At 45.1% G+C, this 16,428-nt stretch overlaps 1 protein-coding gene across 1 annotated transcript in view; it reads right to left on the bottom strand.

Moving 5' to 3' along the window:
* The window catches only part of POLR1B (RNA polymerase I subunit B), a 214,571-nt gene extending 207,971 nt beyond the window's left edge, over nucleotides 1-6,600 (bottom strand). The window contains exon 1 of the mRNA XM_085612104.1: nucleotides 6,365-6,600. Within this exon, the coding sequence (XP_085468230.1) occupies nucleotides 6,365-6,541 (177 nt within the window). The 5' untranslated portion in view covers nucleotides 6,542-6,600. The remainder of the gene's footprint in view (nucleotides 1-6,364) is intronic.
* Between the last annotated feature and the right edge of the window lie 9,828 nt (nucleotides 6,601-16,428).

The raw sequence follows: 16,428 nt of genomic DNA, 5'->3' as shown, positions 1-16,428 counted from the left end.
CGATGGCATGAGGCCGTTATGAATGAATGAATGAACGATAGCCTTGTAAAGTGCAAACTTTGCCCAAAGGCTTCAAGGCGCTGCGGATAGAGCCGGCAGTCGTAGGAAGCCTCACAGTTAAATAGTGAAGAGCCAAGTTTTTAGGGCCTTATGGAACAGAAGAGGAGTCTTGTCCAGAAATGGATAACGGGAGAAAATTACAAAGCTTAGAGGCTGCAACAGAAAAAGCTCTCTCCCCCCCCACCCAACCTGGCTCTCCTGAACCTGGGAACTACCAGCCAGATTTTGCTGGAAGATCGCAGATGTTTTGCCAAGAATAAACTTGTATTACAAAGTAATTGAAGACTTGGAGATACCTGTTCACAACAGTAGCCAGTTTCATTCGCGCAACTACCTGACCCAAAGCCAAAAGTAAAGAGCCTCGGTATCTGCTTTGATGCTAAACCTTTGTTTGATAGTCAGATAACCAGCCTAACAGGTAAATGCTTCATGGTGTTGATAATTCTAAAGAAGATCCTAGGACTCGTCCTGGAAGCTGCCGGCAGTAGTCCAGGCTCTAGTTATGTCCAGACTGGACTATTGCAATGTCTTGTATCTTGGAGTCTAACAATCTAGATTGATGAGACTCTAGAGAGTGCAGGAGCTCGTTTTGTTGATGAATCTTCCGAGCCAGTCACCTACGGGTCCTGTAAATGCTAAATTTCACTGGCTGCCCTTGAGACAAGCATTGGCATAGTCAATAGGTCTCGCTTTTGGGACCTTATAAGTATTTAGTTTTACAGCACATTATCCTTGGTGCAACAACATTAACTGTTGCATGGCTAAACACTTATAAGGTCCCAAAGGCGAGGCCTATTGGCTATGCCAATGCTTGTTGCTTTATGCCATTACAGGATCTTTGTACTAAACCATGTGCATGAAGGGGGATCAACATGGTTCTTAACCCCAACCATAAGTTGTAGGTTGATTTTTTATACATTATTTTTAATTATAGGAATCGCTGTTGACATACATTTGCAAAAAAACCTTTCCTTGCAAAAACAATATCCAAATACGCATTTTGTGATATGTGCTCCAAACAGAAATGTGTTATTCCTGCTGTCCTGTGTTTCATGAATGTTCAGTGGTGTTTGCCCCTGCTTTTGTCCAGATATAACATTTTCAACACACTGGAATACTGATGCACTTTTAAGTTATTTTTCTCTTATTTACTAACTGGAAGTGGGCCAAGTTTCTCAATAATGACTTAAAGTAGGAAAGAAAATATAAGGAAAGAAGAAAATAAGAGTAAGAAAAAGGAAATAACGAAAGGACAAAATAAAGTCTAAAAAGCTGTTGAATGAAGAAGAAAGAAATGATAGGCAAAGAAAACAAATGGAGACATAAATCATAGAAATGATAGAAAAATATCAAACAAAAGAGGTAAAGAAAAAGATTAATAGGGTAAGGAGGTAAGGGATTAGAGAAATGATGAAAGAAGGAAGACTAAAAAATAAATAAATAGAAAATAAGAAACGGGGAGGGAGAGAAGAAGGAAAATAAAGAAAAAGGGAAAGGAAGGAACTAAACGTTTGCGTGCAGTTTTGAAGGCTTTATTTGCCATGACAGTTTTTTGTGTCCGCCCTGGTTAAGTAATCACAGCTGCTTTGTGTGGCTGAAAGAACTTCACACCACTGCTTTCATTTTATACCGCTTCTCCTTTGTTCTGTACAAGCGCATACAAATAAAACAAGATTATAAAATTTCCCGAAATTGGCAAGGTTTTACTTCTGAAATGTATTTCGCAAGGTAGTATGCTATTTGTTGGAAATCAGAACATTTGTTTTCCTGGGTAATCTCCAAGTAGATGAGCAAGTTCATATGCAGGGACTCAAGTGGAGATTCACAAAAACATTTGGAGGAGTATGCCAGGAAACCTTTGTAAAACTCTCCAAATCAGGTTTCTGCACCCATGCAAATTGATAGAACTTTGAATGCAAACTTGTGAACGTTTATATGAATGGGGCCGAAAAACCTTTACTAGCCATTTTATTTCAGTAGGATACGTACAATCAGAGTTTACTGAAGCTGAACATTGCAAGCACTGCCAGTCGTAGGTAGGGCACAGTGCTGTCCTTCACGAAAAAATTACAATTACATACATGCATTGCAATGCATGAAGACGGCAGTGGCACATGCAAAAACACATTAACGAAGCAAACTTCCAGTCACGTAATGCGAGACACGCATCACTGCTCACTATTTACTCTAAAACGCACTACAAAGCACAAGGAATGGCCAGGCTGCACAGACCTGCTGGCAAAAATGAAAACACAGCCACAACATCAAAGCCTCCATGCAGGCCCAACATTTACCATCCGCATTAGAAGATTGCCCTCCAATTGTGTGCACAGACTTGGCGATTATCCAGGCACGTGGCTAACAAAGTACAGGCTCCCCCTGTGTCTGACTGCAGTCATCTGCTGATGGCTGACAGTTGTGTGGCACATGAGAACGCTTTTGCATATTGGCTTCCACGTTTAGATTGCCTGATGCCAGTCCAAAACGTCAGAGGCTCTGAAGATTGAAATGGTATTTTTAAATGACAGCATTTTGAAAGCTGCCGTCCCTGTGCAAAATTAGAAGAGACACGCTGGTATAAATGGCTAATGTCCTGTTTTAGTAAGCATGTACAATAGATCAGATACACAAATCACGTACAGCTGCTGATGAAAAGCCTTCATAGCGAGGGAAGTGCAGTTTAGGTCAATTGGCATTAATTTCGGAGAACCCCCAATAAATCCTTGCATATAAGCCATTTTATTTCAGTAGGATACGTACAATCCGAGTTTACTGAAGCTGAACATTGCAAACACTGCCAGTCGTAGGTGGGGCACAGCACTGTCCTTCACGAAAAAATTAAATTACATACATGCTATGCAATCAATTTAGATGGTAGTGGCACATGCGAAAACACACCAACGAAGCAAACTTCCAGTCACGTGATGACCTAAAAATTAAACTGACGCGGTCGCGGGAAAAAAATACAAGTGAGCGGGAAGTGATCGCAGGGACGCGCTCTGTAGTGGGGGAGGGGCAGAGCGAGGCGCTTGGAAGAGTGCTGTGCTTTATGAGCCATGACAGCCAGACAGAGGAAAGACAGATGGCAGCTGTGCACGCGCTGGTGAACGCAAGCTTGAGGCTAGGAAAGCCTCTGGTAGCACTTTAAAAATGCACTAACTAAATGTCTTGCTGAGCTGCGCATGCGCTGACTCAGGCGAGACCTAAAAAGGGTGTCTTTTAAAGCCATGTGCTACTGTCAGAATTCTGAATAACAAGGGATATCGATATCTGCGTTCCTTTGTTAAACCTTATTTACCTAGCAGAAATCTTAGATCTGTAGGGGAGTTTCTAGCCTCAATTGCTAAGGTGAAAAACGTCCATATAGGAGAGTGCTACTTTAGCTTTCTCACCTCTAAGATGTGGAATTCTTTTCCTTTATCATTTAGATCGGAAAGATCTGAATTATCCTTTCAATTTTTTTAGGTCTCGGCTCGAAGGCTGCGCTTGCGCAGTCTCGATCCGAGATTTAATGACTTGGAGAAGAGGGGCTTGAACCCGCCCCTCTTCTCCCCTGTTCTCCATTGGCTTGCCTCTTGAATGCTGGCCAGCCATTGGAGAAGAGGCCCGTCACTCTGAACTGGCCCCGTCCTTTTCGGATTCGGGGGCGTGTTTTTTTCAAGAAGTCTAATTATCTCCTCCAGCCAATGGCAAGAGGAGAGTAAAGGAAAACACGCCCCCGAATTCGAAACCGCCACTGCGTTTCTCCGAGGCATTTCTGCTCTGCCTCGGAGAAAGGCAGTGGTGTGCTTGCCTTTTGCTCTGCCTTGTTTGGGTTGTCACATTATCTCAGTACGGTCTTGAGGGTACGCCAGCACTGCCGCTTTAAGAACGGTCCTGTTTTACCTCTGCAGAAGTTTGGAAACCATGGTTGAAAATCGAGTTGCGTCTGCTGCTTTAAAGTATGCCCTCAAATATCGTCCACGCGGAGCACTGTAAAACCACAGAGCGTACATGGGCACTGAACATAGTACAGGCTTTGGGCATCCTGGATTAATGGCGCCTAGAACCCCAATACACTAACCGCCATCCCCTTCCTGCTCCCAGGCCCTCCTGGCAAACAGGGAAAGGGCGAGCGGTTATAGAGGAACCTGGGGCTTGTAGTCCTCCTCGCACTTGACGACGTTCTGTGGCATCACGCCGTCGCTACCCATGGGACTACAGCTCCCAGCGTGCGCTCGAGCCAGGGCTACGCAGGCGCTCTGGTGTTCGAAGGAGCGCGTCTGTTATGCTGCTTCGGCGAGGATTAAAAAAAAGAACAGCAACTGGAGGGAGCGCGAGGCACACGGCGCGGGAGCGGCCGGGGGTGCAAGTAATCTATGTGTGTTCGCGCAGCCTTTGTGCGCCGCAACAATGTAACAAAGCGCCGCCCGGGCGCGCTTCGGAGCGGACGACAAGCCTGGCTTATACATGGCTTCTCCGCTCCCCCGAAGCGGGCATCCTTAGGCGCCGCTGCGCCGTCTCCACCGCTCCCGGGGCTGCGCAGGCCGTGGCGGTAGGGGCGGGGACAGGGGGAGGCTCTCCGTGCATGGCTCCCAGAACTGCAGGAAGAAGAGCGTTGCTCACGGGAGGGAATTTTTTTCTTCCCTGCCCGCCATCTTTTGAAGGTGAAAATTAGAGGAGGGAAGGAGGGGTAGTAGGAGGGCTCTAGCTGGGGAAGCTTTGTGAATGTATGAGCTGGGCACGGAAGGGGTGGCCATGGGATGCGGTTGCCAGGCGGGCGAGGGGGTACCCTTGAACGTGTGACGGGAAAGGGGGTGTGGGGCGTGGGGCGTGATGGTTCCAGAGTGGAAGGGACATATATCTCCTAGTGGGTGTTACCAAGAGACCAGGTCTTCGCTGTGATGCTCGGCTGTGGGGGGAGCTTCAACTACCTGGCACCCTTTTTAGGTTTCTCGTGCCTTAAACACTGTTAAATGATTTATTGTTAATCTCGTCACAGGTGCTGGAAGGTTTGTGGAAGCCACTGTGTGTGTATGTGTGGCTCTGTGAGTGTGGCTCTGTGTGTCTGGCTCTATGCGTGGTGGCTCTGTCTGTGTGTGGGTAACTGTGTGTAGGTGGCTCTGTGGGTGGCTCTATTTGTGTGTGGGTTGCTCTGTGAGTGTGGGTGGCTCTGTGTTTGGGTGGCTGTGTGTGTGACTGTGTGTGAGTGCAAATGCAATAGGTCTCGCATTGGAGAGTGATTAAGCTATTAACATTGTAAATAACAATGCCGTTTCTTTAAATGTTTTAAAAACAAAAACAAGAATAATGTCATGAGCAATGCCAACAGCTCTAACTTTAACAATGCCGAGACCATTGCATTGTAAATGCTTGTTTTTTTTACTTGGCGGTTTATACTACGTTGAGTGATCAGTTTTTAGTGTGCATCTGGTTCCTGGAGCAAAACCTTAGCGTGGGGACACTTCCTTAAGAAGTAACCAGGCGCTTTATAAATTACTTTTTTATTATTAAAAGCACCTGTGAATAAATACATATGGAAGGGTCACGAATGTCAAGGAAATTATACAATATGTTGTCAAATTGAGTTCTTGGGGACAGTTATTGCCTATTTAAGCATCCAGTAGCGCTTGCTACCAATAACTGACTTACTGGTATGCCAGGCAGTAACCAACGCAAACGGCCAGCAAGAACCCCAGACAGATGATATGCAGGGGCGTAGCTACCATTGGTGCGGCAAGTGCAGTGTCACCGCAGGGAATTTCCTTCCTCGCACCAGGGCCCATGACACATTGGCTACGCCACTGATAATACAGTAAGATCTCACCCGTCAAAACCCACTAACTTTAAAAAATCTCTTAAACAGTGGACCCCTACCTGTGAGATCTTCTGATAACATTTCAACAAGCTTAATGGTAGTTTGTGTGCCATGCAATGAAAATTGCGTACCTTACTGAGTTATGTCAAGTAATTCTTGAGCCTTGTCCATTAAAGCTCCGAGAACTTATCTTTTAAGTCAGCAAGGAATTACAGTATTTTAAATAAGATCTATTTTGTATTGCCACACGGCGGTCAGACATAGCGTGCACCAGACATTAACACATGAATCATTAAGTAAACTCTTGGGGGGGAAAGGGGTGTTCATATATCCTGCATGCCACATTCATGGTGGGTGTTCAAATATCCTGCATGCCACATTCATGGTGGGCATAACTGGACTGCAACAACGACACTTTGAACATGTGAGATCTTCTGAATCTGCTCTTCTGATGCTGTCTCCCTGATTCTGCTCTGTACACGTGCCTCTTGCCCGTGCCCCTCTCACCTGCGCTGAGCGGCTCAGTCCCTCTCCCAGCGCCTGGTTCATAGAATCGATGTGTGCGCGGGTGAGCTCCTGCAGGGCCGAGCGCTGGGTTTCCTTTGGCAGCCCATAGTTCGGGTCGGTGAGGTGCTTCAAGCTGGGACCGCTGGGCAGACTCCGCCACTTCTTCGCTGGCTCCATGCTGCCTGTACAATTCAGAAGTAACTCGGACAGACTTCTTCAGTGTCACCACGTGACCCGGAAGCTGTTCTTAAGAGGTTTCTGGGAGTTGTAGTTTATCACGAAAGGTACTCGTTTTAGCGAACTACAGCCATTGACCACGTTCTCTTTTTGCAGTTTTATTTAGCACGAACTCGACCCGAAGCCGAAGGTATTGTAGCGCTTTAAATGAGCACCAGTTACGTTACACAAGGTCACATTTATTTTTGGTAGGCACGGGGAAATTAAGTGTTTTGCCCACAACCGGATGTTGAGTCCATGCCCAGACTCAAACCTGGTTCCCCAGCGACTAGGTCCGCAGCTCTGGCCGTTAGGCCACATCCTCTCTCTATGTACCACTGCCTTCTGCAGGATATGTGGAACTATCCACTGCATTAAACAGTTTACTTTGCCTGCTTTTTAGATTGAAATTACCAAATTGTAAAAGAGAAATGTTGAGCTTACATTTACAGTGGTTTACAATCCACCTATTCCTTACCATTGATTGGCTTTATTATCACTCCCATTTGATTGCTTATTTGTTGGCTTTCCTTGTTCCAGATTGTCTATCTTCTGTTTGTCCTCCCATTGGAGCATAGCCTTTTTTGTATCATTTTAATAGGCTAAATTATATCTTCTAACTGGCCAAAATATTTTAGTGAACAACTTTTTTTTGTGTGTCTGGCATTACATTTGATTTTACTAAAATTATATATATAATAAATATACCTACTTAAAGGGTGTACTGTTTGTACTTTGCTTTGTATGTCCTTCTTTCATCTCCACACCCTCCACATGTAGTGAATTCTAGAATTGTTTTTCCTTAGGAGTTCCCTGCATGCGATATGTTTATGTTTGCTTTTAATATATGCAAAAGGAACAAATGATGGACGGAAACAAGTATCCTGAGATCGGTTTCGGGGCATCGCCCCTCATCAGCCAGGCTAGCTTGAATCCAGTGGCACAGTTATCGCGGGACCCATGTCTGGGCACACCCGTCTCACTTAGGGTGACAAAAGCAAAAGGAACAAATGATAAACGGAATGCTGAACAATGCAAACATTCACCCCAGTCACAAAGATCTGGGTTTAATCTGTCGTTCATTTGCTCACCACGCCAACCCAGTTTGGACACAGCCATAAGTAAATCAGTCTTGACCCTGCTCCTCATTGGAACAGTCCAGCCTAAACTGCTAAGCCAGGTCCTCCATGGACCGGAAACAAGCATCCTAGGACCGGTTTCAGACATCACCCCTCATCAGCCAGGCTGGCTTGAATCCAGTGGTGCAGTGAGAATGAACCCATGTCTGGGCATACCCTTCCCGCTTAGGGTCTTCAGGCCTACCTGTAGATTATTTGTTGGGCAATGATTTGGATACTTCAGCCTGGGCTGAAGTAGAGTTCAGGACTCATGCAGAAATGTTGGGCATCTCTGCAAGTGTGTTTACTGTAACAAGGGCTCAGGCCAAACATCTTTCCACTGAACAGGCCCTGGATCCTGGAACAATGGACCAGGTGCCTTCCAAGGCAAGGAGCAGGAGGGGTAAGGCTGTGCCTTCCTCTCAGAATCGGGGTGGGGATCAGTCTCTTGATGAAGACGATCATAGCCTTTGTGAAGGTACTGCCTCAGATGAACTTGAACCTGATCAGGTTGAGTTCTTGGGGGCAGGTGGCCCTTCCAGAGCAGTTTTGACTTGGAGCAGTAAACATGCCCCTCTCTCTTCATCCCCTCATATAGCAAGCTGCTGCTAAGGCCTTAGGAAATATCAGTGGGTCCCATAGGATCTATTGGGATGAAGGACTTCTTTACTCAGAGAGTAGAGACCCCATGCCTGGTGCCACCAGTAGGTTGGTTATACCCCAGAAGTTTAGAGGTTTCCTGCTAATCCTTGCACATGATATTCCTCTGGCAGGACACTTAGAGCAAAGCAAGACAGGCTTGTCCCTCACTTTCTCTTGCCACATATATCTGAAGACAATAAGGAGTTTCGTCGCTCCTGTGCCACTTGCCAAGCCAGTGTTAAGTCAGGTGGCATCACAAAGGCCCCCTTAATCCCAATTACAGTGGTTGGGGTTCCCTTTGAGATGGTTGGGATTGATATTATTGGTCCCAAGAACCCTCCAACAGCATCTGGGCACAGTTATATTCTAGTGGTGGTGGTTCATGCCACTAGATACTCAGAAGCTATTCTCCTTAGGACCACTACAGCTCCTGTAGTGGCAAGGGCCCTCTTGGGAATTCTTTCCAAAGTGGGCTTCCCTAAGGAGGTCTTAACTGACAGAGGTACAAACCTCGTGTCAAGTTATATAACTGCAATGTGGAAAGAGTGTGGAGTGAATTACAAATTCACCATACCCTACCATCCTCAATGCAATGGGCTTGTTGAAAGATTTAACAAGTTCCCAAATGGTATGATCATGGGTCTCCCAGAAAAGCTCAGGCAAAAATGGGAATTTCCTACTACCCTGCCTTCTATTTTCCTACAGATAAGTTCCTTCAAAGGGGGTTAGCTACAGCCTTTTTGAACTTCTGTTTGGACATCCAGTTAGGGGCCCCTTGTGTCGTCTGGTGAAGGAGGGATGGGAGTTACCTCTCAAACCTCAAAAACAGGATATAGTGGACTATGTACTTGATCTGCACTCCCGCATGGCTGAGTACATGAAAAAGGCAAGCAAAAACCTGGAGGCCGGCGAAGAACTTCAGAAAGCTTGGCATTGCCAAAAGGTTGTCCTGCCTGTTTACCAGCCAGGCCTGAAAGTGTGGATGTTGGAGCCTGTGGCCCCAGCAGCTCTACAAGACAAATGTAGTGGACCACACACTATACTTGAACAAAAGGGTGAGGTCACCTACCTTGTGGACCTTGGCACGCGCAGAAGTCCCCATAGTGTACTTCATGTGAACAAGCTAAAACCTTTTGTTGACAGAGCTGACATGGGCTTGCTCATGGCAACTGATGAGGGACAGGAGGAAGAGAGTGATCCTCTCCCTGATCTCCTTTCTCAGAACCCTGATGATGGATCAAATGATGGAGTGGCCTTGGCAGGCAGCCTCACAGATCAACAGCAGATTTATTGCAGGAAAGTCCTCAATCAATTCAGGCATATGTTTTCTCTGACACCCAGTCAAACCACCTGATGTACCCATGAAGTGGACACTGGTGAAAGTCTACCTGTTAAGAATAAGATCTACAGGTAGCCTGACCTTGTCAGAGATTGCATCAGGACAGAGGTCCAGAAGATGCTGAAGTTGGGAGTGATTGAGCCCTCAGATAGACCTTGGGCTAGCCCAGTAGTCCTTGTACCTAAACCTCACACCAAGGGTACAAAAAGAGAAATGAGGTTTTGTGTAGACTATCGAGGTCTTAATGCAGTCACTCGGACTGATGCTCATCCAATTCCTAGTATTACAACAGGGTTACCAAAATTCTACCTGACCGGGTCAAAATTTCAGTACAATAAACAATTGGTCACAGTAGCAACAATTTAACAATAAGGAAGAAGGAAATAGTAGCATTCACAACACAAACATCTCAAGTTGTGCAGTGGATACGATTTATTTTCAAGGCATAAATCACTTCTTGTAGACAACTCATGTGTTAAAGCTCTAATAGTCGTGCACTGAAGAAGGAAGGAAGAGGTTTGCCATTTGACTGCAGGGGATCATTTGAACCACAGTCTCAGTACGGATACTCATACGTGTACTCATGACCGTACCGTTCCCGTTGTTGATTTAGAGCATTTTGGAGCCCACTCACCTAGACTTCACAGCCTGATTCGACGTGCTGTTTTACTGATTGGGTGGTCTGTCGCACTGTCCTGATGAAGACCCCACACTAAGGACCGAACCACCTAGAACTTTTTATGGGTCGAAACGTTGACTACTACACACCATTCATACAAACTCTGACGACTGAAATTCATTATCAGTGTCTCTACAGTGCTATGTGTATATACTGGAATACTTGGCCTGTTATAGGCCGGACAGGTTTTACTATGTAAATTTAATGTATATATGTGACATTACCTCTCCCCTTTCAATCTCTCTCACTCACTCACTTTGACCCAGAGCACCCCCACCTATTCCCATACCAGAGCACCAATTTTGCGTATATAATTATTTTCCGCATGTATGAACAACTGAGTAATCCAATTCCTAGGACAGATGAACTTATTGATACTTTGGCCTCAGTCAGGTTCTTAAGTACATTTGACCTAAGTGTTGGTTACTGGCAAATCAGACTAGCCAAGGATGCCAAAAAAATCTGCATTTTCAACCCCTAGTGGGCATTATCAATTTGTTGTGATGCCTTTTGGTTTGAAGAAAGCACCTGCCACATTCCAGAGGTTTGTGAACACAGTTCTAACAGGTCTGGAAGCCTATAGTTTAGAATATCCAGATGATATTGCTGTCTTTAGCTCCGCCTTGGAGGATCACCTGGTCCACCTCAAGAATGTTTTAGAGGCTCTGCAGAAAGCAGGCCTCACTATCAAAGCTACACTTGTTTGACACTCACTTCATTGTTCAGACAGACCATAAGCCCCTCTTATGGCTTAAACAGATGAAGGATGAAAACCCCAAACTTTTTAGGTGGTCCATTTCCCTACAGGTGATGGACTACACAGTGGAACAGACCTGGGATTAACCATGCCAATGCAGATGGACTCTCCAGATATTTCCACTTAGAAAATGAAGTCTCAACTGGGCAAGGTTAGTCTAATCTCCTTACGTTTGGGGGGGGGGGGGCTTGTGTAGTAAAGAAGGATCTGCTTTTATGGTTACCCTCCACTTTTTTGCCTGGTGCTAAGCTGTTACTGACTGGTCTGACTTGGATCCTGCTAATCAGGACCCTATTGTATCTGCTTTCTCCCTTAAATTGTTATGTTCAGTACTTCGGTACATCCCAGATTGGATACTGGGGTACCCTTATCAGTCCCTAGTATATGGTACTAAGGTACCCAGGGCATATGTACCCCAGAGGTCCCCCATGGGCTGAAGGAGGCATTATGCCACCTATGGGAGACCATTCATAATGAAACTACAGGCCTGCCATTGCAGCCTGTTTAAGCTGGTGCTAGCACCACTTACTAAAGATATAGGTTTCCTATATCTAGGGTCACTGCACTTAAAACCTATAAGTCTCTGCTATAGCAGGCCTTATCAATTCTGAAGGCAGGGTGTGTGGTTCTAACTGTGAGGATGCTCCTGCATGACCAGGACAACCCTACAGCCTAAGGAGTTGATTCTCCTGGGTTGTAAGTGAAGCAGCCATATACTTTATAGAGGGGCATCGCGTAATTGCGTGATGACCATCTCGAAACTGGCTGCAACGAATCCTATCATGGTTGGTATCAAATATGTTGGAATTATACATCCTTCACATGAGTGACACAATGCACATCACTTTCTGGCCAAATTTTTATCAAGTTTTTGATGATTCCACAAATTAATCATTTTGCGTGCAGCCCATTCTAGTGGTTTTGCCTCACGAACCACTGACTTGAGAACATCATTCCTAGTTGGAGCAACGTCTTGCCCCTTAACGGACGCACTGCTTAGTCCTTCGAAAAAAGGTATCTTCATTTTCAGATTTTCAACGCTGTTTATTGTCAAGTAACTCCAATGGTATAAACGATTCAAAACTTGTTTAAACAGTCACATGTGAGACCGTCCATGTATTATAAACAATTCAAATGCTGCAGATTGCCATTCCAAGCCTTTTCTTTCTGCAACACGGCGTATACATGAAAAACATCCTCAGTAGTATTTCCAATGCATTTCGGGCATTTTCTTCGCCCTTCGAAGGGCGAAGAAAATGCCCGAAATGCATTGGAAATACTACTGAGGATGTTTTTCATGTATACGCCGTGTTGCAGAAAGAAAAGGCTTGGAATGGCAATCTGCAGCATTTGAATTGTTTGTAATACATGGACGGTCTCACATGTGACTGTTTAAACAAGTTTTGAATCGTTTATACCATAGACAGATTAAAACTTACCTTACAGAACCAGTGAAAGTTAGTTTAGGGAAATTTTCTGAGATGCACAGATTCGTAGTGTGTGACACTAGTCCTGTGAACTTGTTAGGTAGAGATTTATTGTGCAAGATGAATTGCACTATATTTTGTACTCCAGATGGAAAAGCCTTTGAAACACCAGATGATGATGTGCTGTACAAAATGACAATTGCAAAAAAAACAGTGATGGACAGAATGCAGAACAATGTCATACATTCACCCAAGTACAGAGATCTGGGCCTAAATCCATCTTTTTTTTGCTCACCATGCCATTCCAGCTTGAACCCAGCCATATGCAAATCAGTCTTGACCCTGTGCCTCATGGGTACAGTCCAGCCCGAACTGCCAAGCCAGGTCCTCCCTGGACTGGAAACAAGCATCCTAGGACCGGTTTCCGGGTTTCACCCCTCTTCAGCCAGGATAGCTTGATTCCAGTGGCATGGAGAGCACGGGACCCACGTCTGGGCATACCCTTCCCACTCGGGGTGACAAATGCAAAAAAAAAACAGTGATGGACAGAATGCAGAACAATGTCATACATTCACCCCAGTACAGAGATCTGGGCCTAAATCCATCATTTTTTTGCTCACCATGCCATTCCAGCTTGAACCCAGCCATATGCAAATCAGTCTTGACCCTGCGCCTCATGGGTACAGTCGAGCCCGAACTGCCAAGCCAGGTCCTCCCTGGACTGGAAACAAGCATCCTAGGACCGGTTTCCGGGTTTCACCCCTCTTCAGCCAGGATAGCTTGATTCCAGTGGCATGGAGAGCACGGGACCCACGTCTGGGCATACACTTTCCACTCGGGGTGACAAATGCAAAAAAAACAGTGATGGACAGAATGCAGAACAATGTCATACATTCACCCCAGTACAGAGATCTGGTACTAAATCCGCTAAAGAATGGTGATGGATCAAACCCAGATCTGTTGACTGGGTGTGAGTGTTTGATTGGTTCTGATGCTCCGTCCATCACCACCCCCTTTTGTACCGCTTTGTTCGCCATAAGTTGGCAGGGTATGCTCAGACGTGAGCCCCTTGCTCACTTTGCCACTGATTCAAGCAAGCCTGGCTGAAGACGGCTGAAATGCCAGAAACCAGTCCTAGGAAGCTTGTTTCCGGTCCGGGGAAGGCATGGCTTGGCAGTCTGGGCTGGACTGTTCCCATGAGGCACAGGGTCAGACTGATTTGCATATGGCCATGTCTGAACTGGGGTGGCAGAGTGGGCTAAAGAACGGTGATGGATCAAACCCAGATCTGTTGACTGGGTGTGAGTGTTTGATTGGTTCTGATGCTCCGTCCATCACCACCCCCTTTTGTACCACTTTGTTCGCCATAAGTTGGCAGGGTATGCTCAGACGTGAGTCCCTTGCTCACTTTGCCACTGGATTCAAGCAAGCCTGGCTGAAGACGGCTGAAATGCCAGAAACCGGTCCTAGGTATGTTATCCAAATGTCCCACAATATAAATTGACCCCTGAAATAATCGAAGGAGTTACTCCTGTGATTGAGAAAATGATAAAACAAGGAATTTTGAGAGAAATAATGAGTAGCCCATGTAATTCACCAATAATGGGATTGAAAAAGCCTAGTGGGAAGATCAGAATAGTGCAAGATTTGAGAAAGATAAACAAATATGTTGTACCATGTTGCCCCATTGTACCGAATCCATCTGTGATTTTATATCAGATCCCTCATGACGCAGAATGGTACACAGTGATCGATTTATCCCATTGCACCATGACAGTCAGCAAATTTTTGCATTTCGTTTCGGTGAGCGTATTTTGGCGTGGTGCCGAATTCCACAGGGGTATACAGAAAGCCCCTCAATATTTAATCAGCTATTGAAAAAGTGTTTGGAGAGTCTAGAAATGCCAGAAAATTCAGTACTAGTCCAGTATATCGATGACCTACTTGTGGCATCGAAAACTCGTGAAGCTTGTGAGGTAGACACGGTAGCTTTGCTGAATCATTTGGCAGATGGAGGACTAAAAGTGTCACCATCGAAATTACAATTCTGTAAGAAAGAAGTCCAATATTTGAGACACAGCATTGAGAAAGGACACAGGAAAATAACCATAGATAGAATCAGGATCATAAAAAGAATGAGTCCACCAATGACCCAAAGAGAAGTGAGAATGTTTCTGGGAATGGTTGGATATTGTCGTCAGTGGATAGGCAATTTTCCATTGATTGCAAAACCTTTGGTGCGATTGACAAGAAGTGATGTGAAAGATCCTATTGATTTGAACAAAGAGGAGTTGGCAGCATTCAAGAAGTTGAGAGAAGGATTGTGTGAAGCGCCTGCATTAGGTATGCCTGACTACGATGAGGAGTTTGAGTTGTATTGCAGTGAGAGAAATGGATGTGCATTCTCTGTTCTAGTACAGAAGCATGGAAACCTGAGGAAACCAATTGCATATTTTTCATCCATGTTGGACCCAGTAGCTGTAGCCCTTCCTGGGTGTCTGAAAGCAGTAGCTGCTACATGTCGAAGTTTGGAACAGAGTTAAGGAATTGTGATTGGATACCCTGTGAAAGTGTTTGTGCCTCATGATGTGGCGATTCTTTTAACAAGGAGTCGTACTCAGTATATGACACACAGCCGACTGACTAAGTATGAAAAGGTCATTTTGGGTGCAACAAATGTGAGTCTTGTGAGATGCGTGAATGTGAATCCTTCAACATTGTTGCCTGATGTAGAGCATGTGGAGGTAAGAGATGAAGCAGATCATGATTGTTTGGATGTACTTGATTTTTGTACAAAACCAAGACCTGACATAAAAGATGACCCTTTACCAGAACGTGATTATGTCATGTTTGTTGATGGATCTTGTTTGAGAACAGATGATGGAGTGCTGAGTGCAGCATATGCGGTATGTACAGTTGCAGCTGTGATAGAAGCATCATGTTTGAAAGGAGTAAGGTCGGCCCAAGTAGCTGAACTTATTGCCCTGACCAGAACCTGTAAAATTGGGAAAAGTGTGAGAGTGACTGTGATAACTGATAGCCAGTATGGCTACGGGGTGGTCCATGATTTTGGCCAAATTTGCTGCAAAGAGGTTTCCTGACCTCAAGTGGGACTCCCATTAAGAATGCTGAAGTGGTTGGAAAGTTGCTTGAGGCAATACAGCTGCCTAGGCAATTGGCTGTGGTAAAATGTGCTGCTCATAGTCGCAGTGGTGATTACATTGCCACTGGAAATAAATTCGCCAATGATATGGCTCAGTATTGTGCACGAAATCAGAATTCAATCAATCGGGCAAAGGAAAAAGAAACAATTTCTTGTTTCCCAATGTTTACTAACACTGTGGGAACATGGGATGAGGTAAGACAATTGCAGGAAGAAGCAGGAGAGGAAGAAGTAAAACAGTGGGTAAAAGCAGGATGTGCACCAAGAGAGAAAGATCATGTGTGGGTCTATCGAGATGGAAGACCAGTTATGCCTGATAGCATGATGTCTGCCATGGCACAAATGTATCATGGACAGGGACATATAGGGAGAGACGCCATGATTAGGTCCTTTAAACAAACCTGGTATAATGCCAAGTTCAGACTTGTAGCAGAAAGTATTTGTCAAAGATGCCTAATTTGTCAGCAATACAATCCAGGAAGAAAGACAGTAGTGACTCTAGGGACAATAGGTCGAGAAGGAGGGCCTTTCACCAGAATGCAAGTAGATTTCATTGAGATGCGTCCTTGTAACAGGTTGAGGTATCGTTTGGTAATGGTATGCCTATTCTCTAGGTGGGTGGAGGCATTCCCAACAAGAAGAAATGATGGAATGACAGTGGCAAAATTATTGTTGAGGGAATTTATACCTAGGTTTGGGTTCCCATTAACAATTGAATCAGAC

This window comes from Triturus cristatus, chromosome 6 (assembly GCF_964204655.1).
Source record: "Triturus cristatus chromosome 6, aTriCri1.1, whole genome shotgun sequence".
NCBI lineage: Eukaryota > Metazoa > Chordata > Amphibia > Caudata > Salamandridae > Triturus > Triturus cristatus.
Note: the sequence above shows the minus strand (reverse complement) of the source record. Positions and strands in the feature narration are given on the sequence as shown.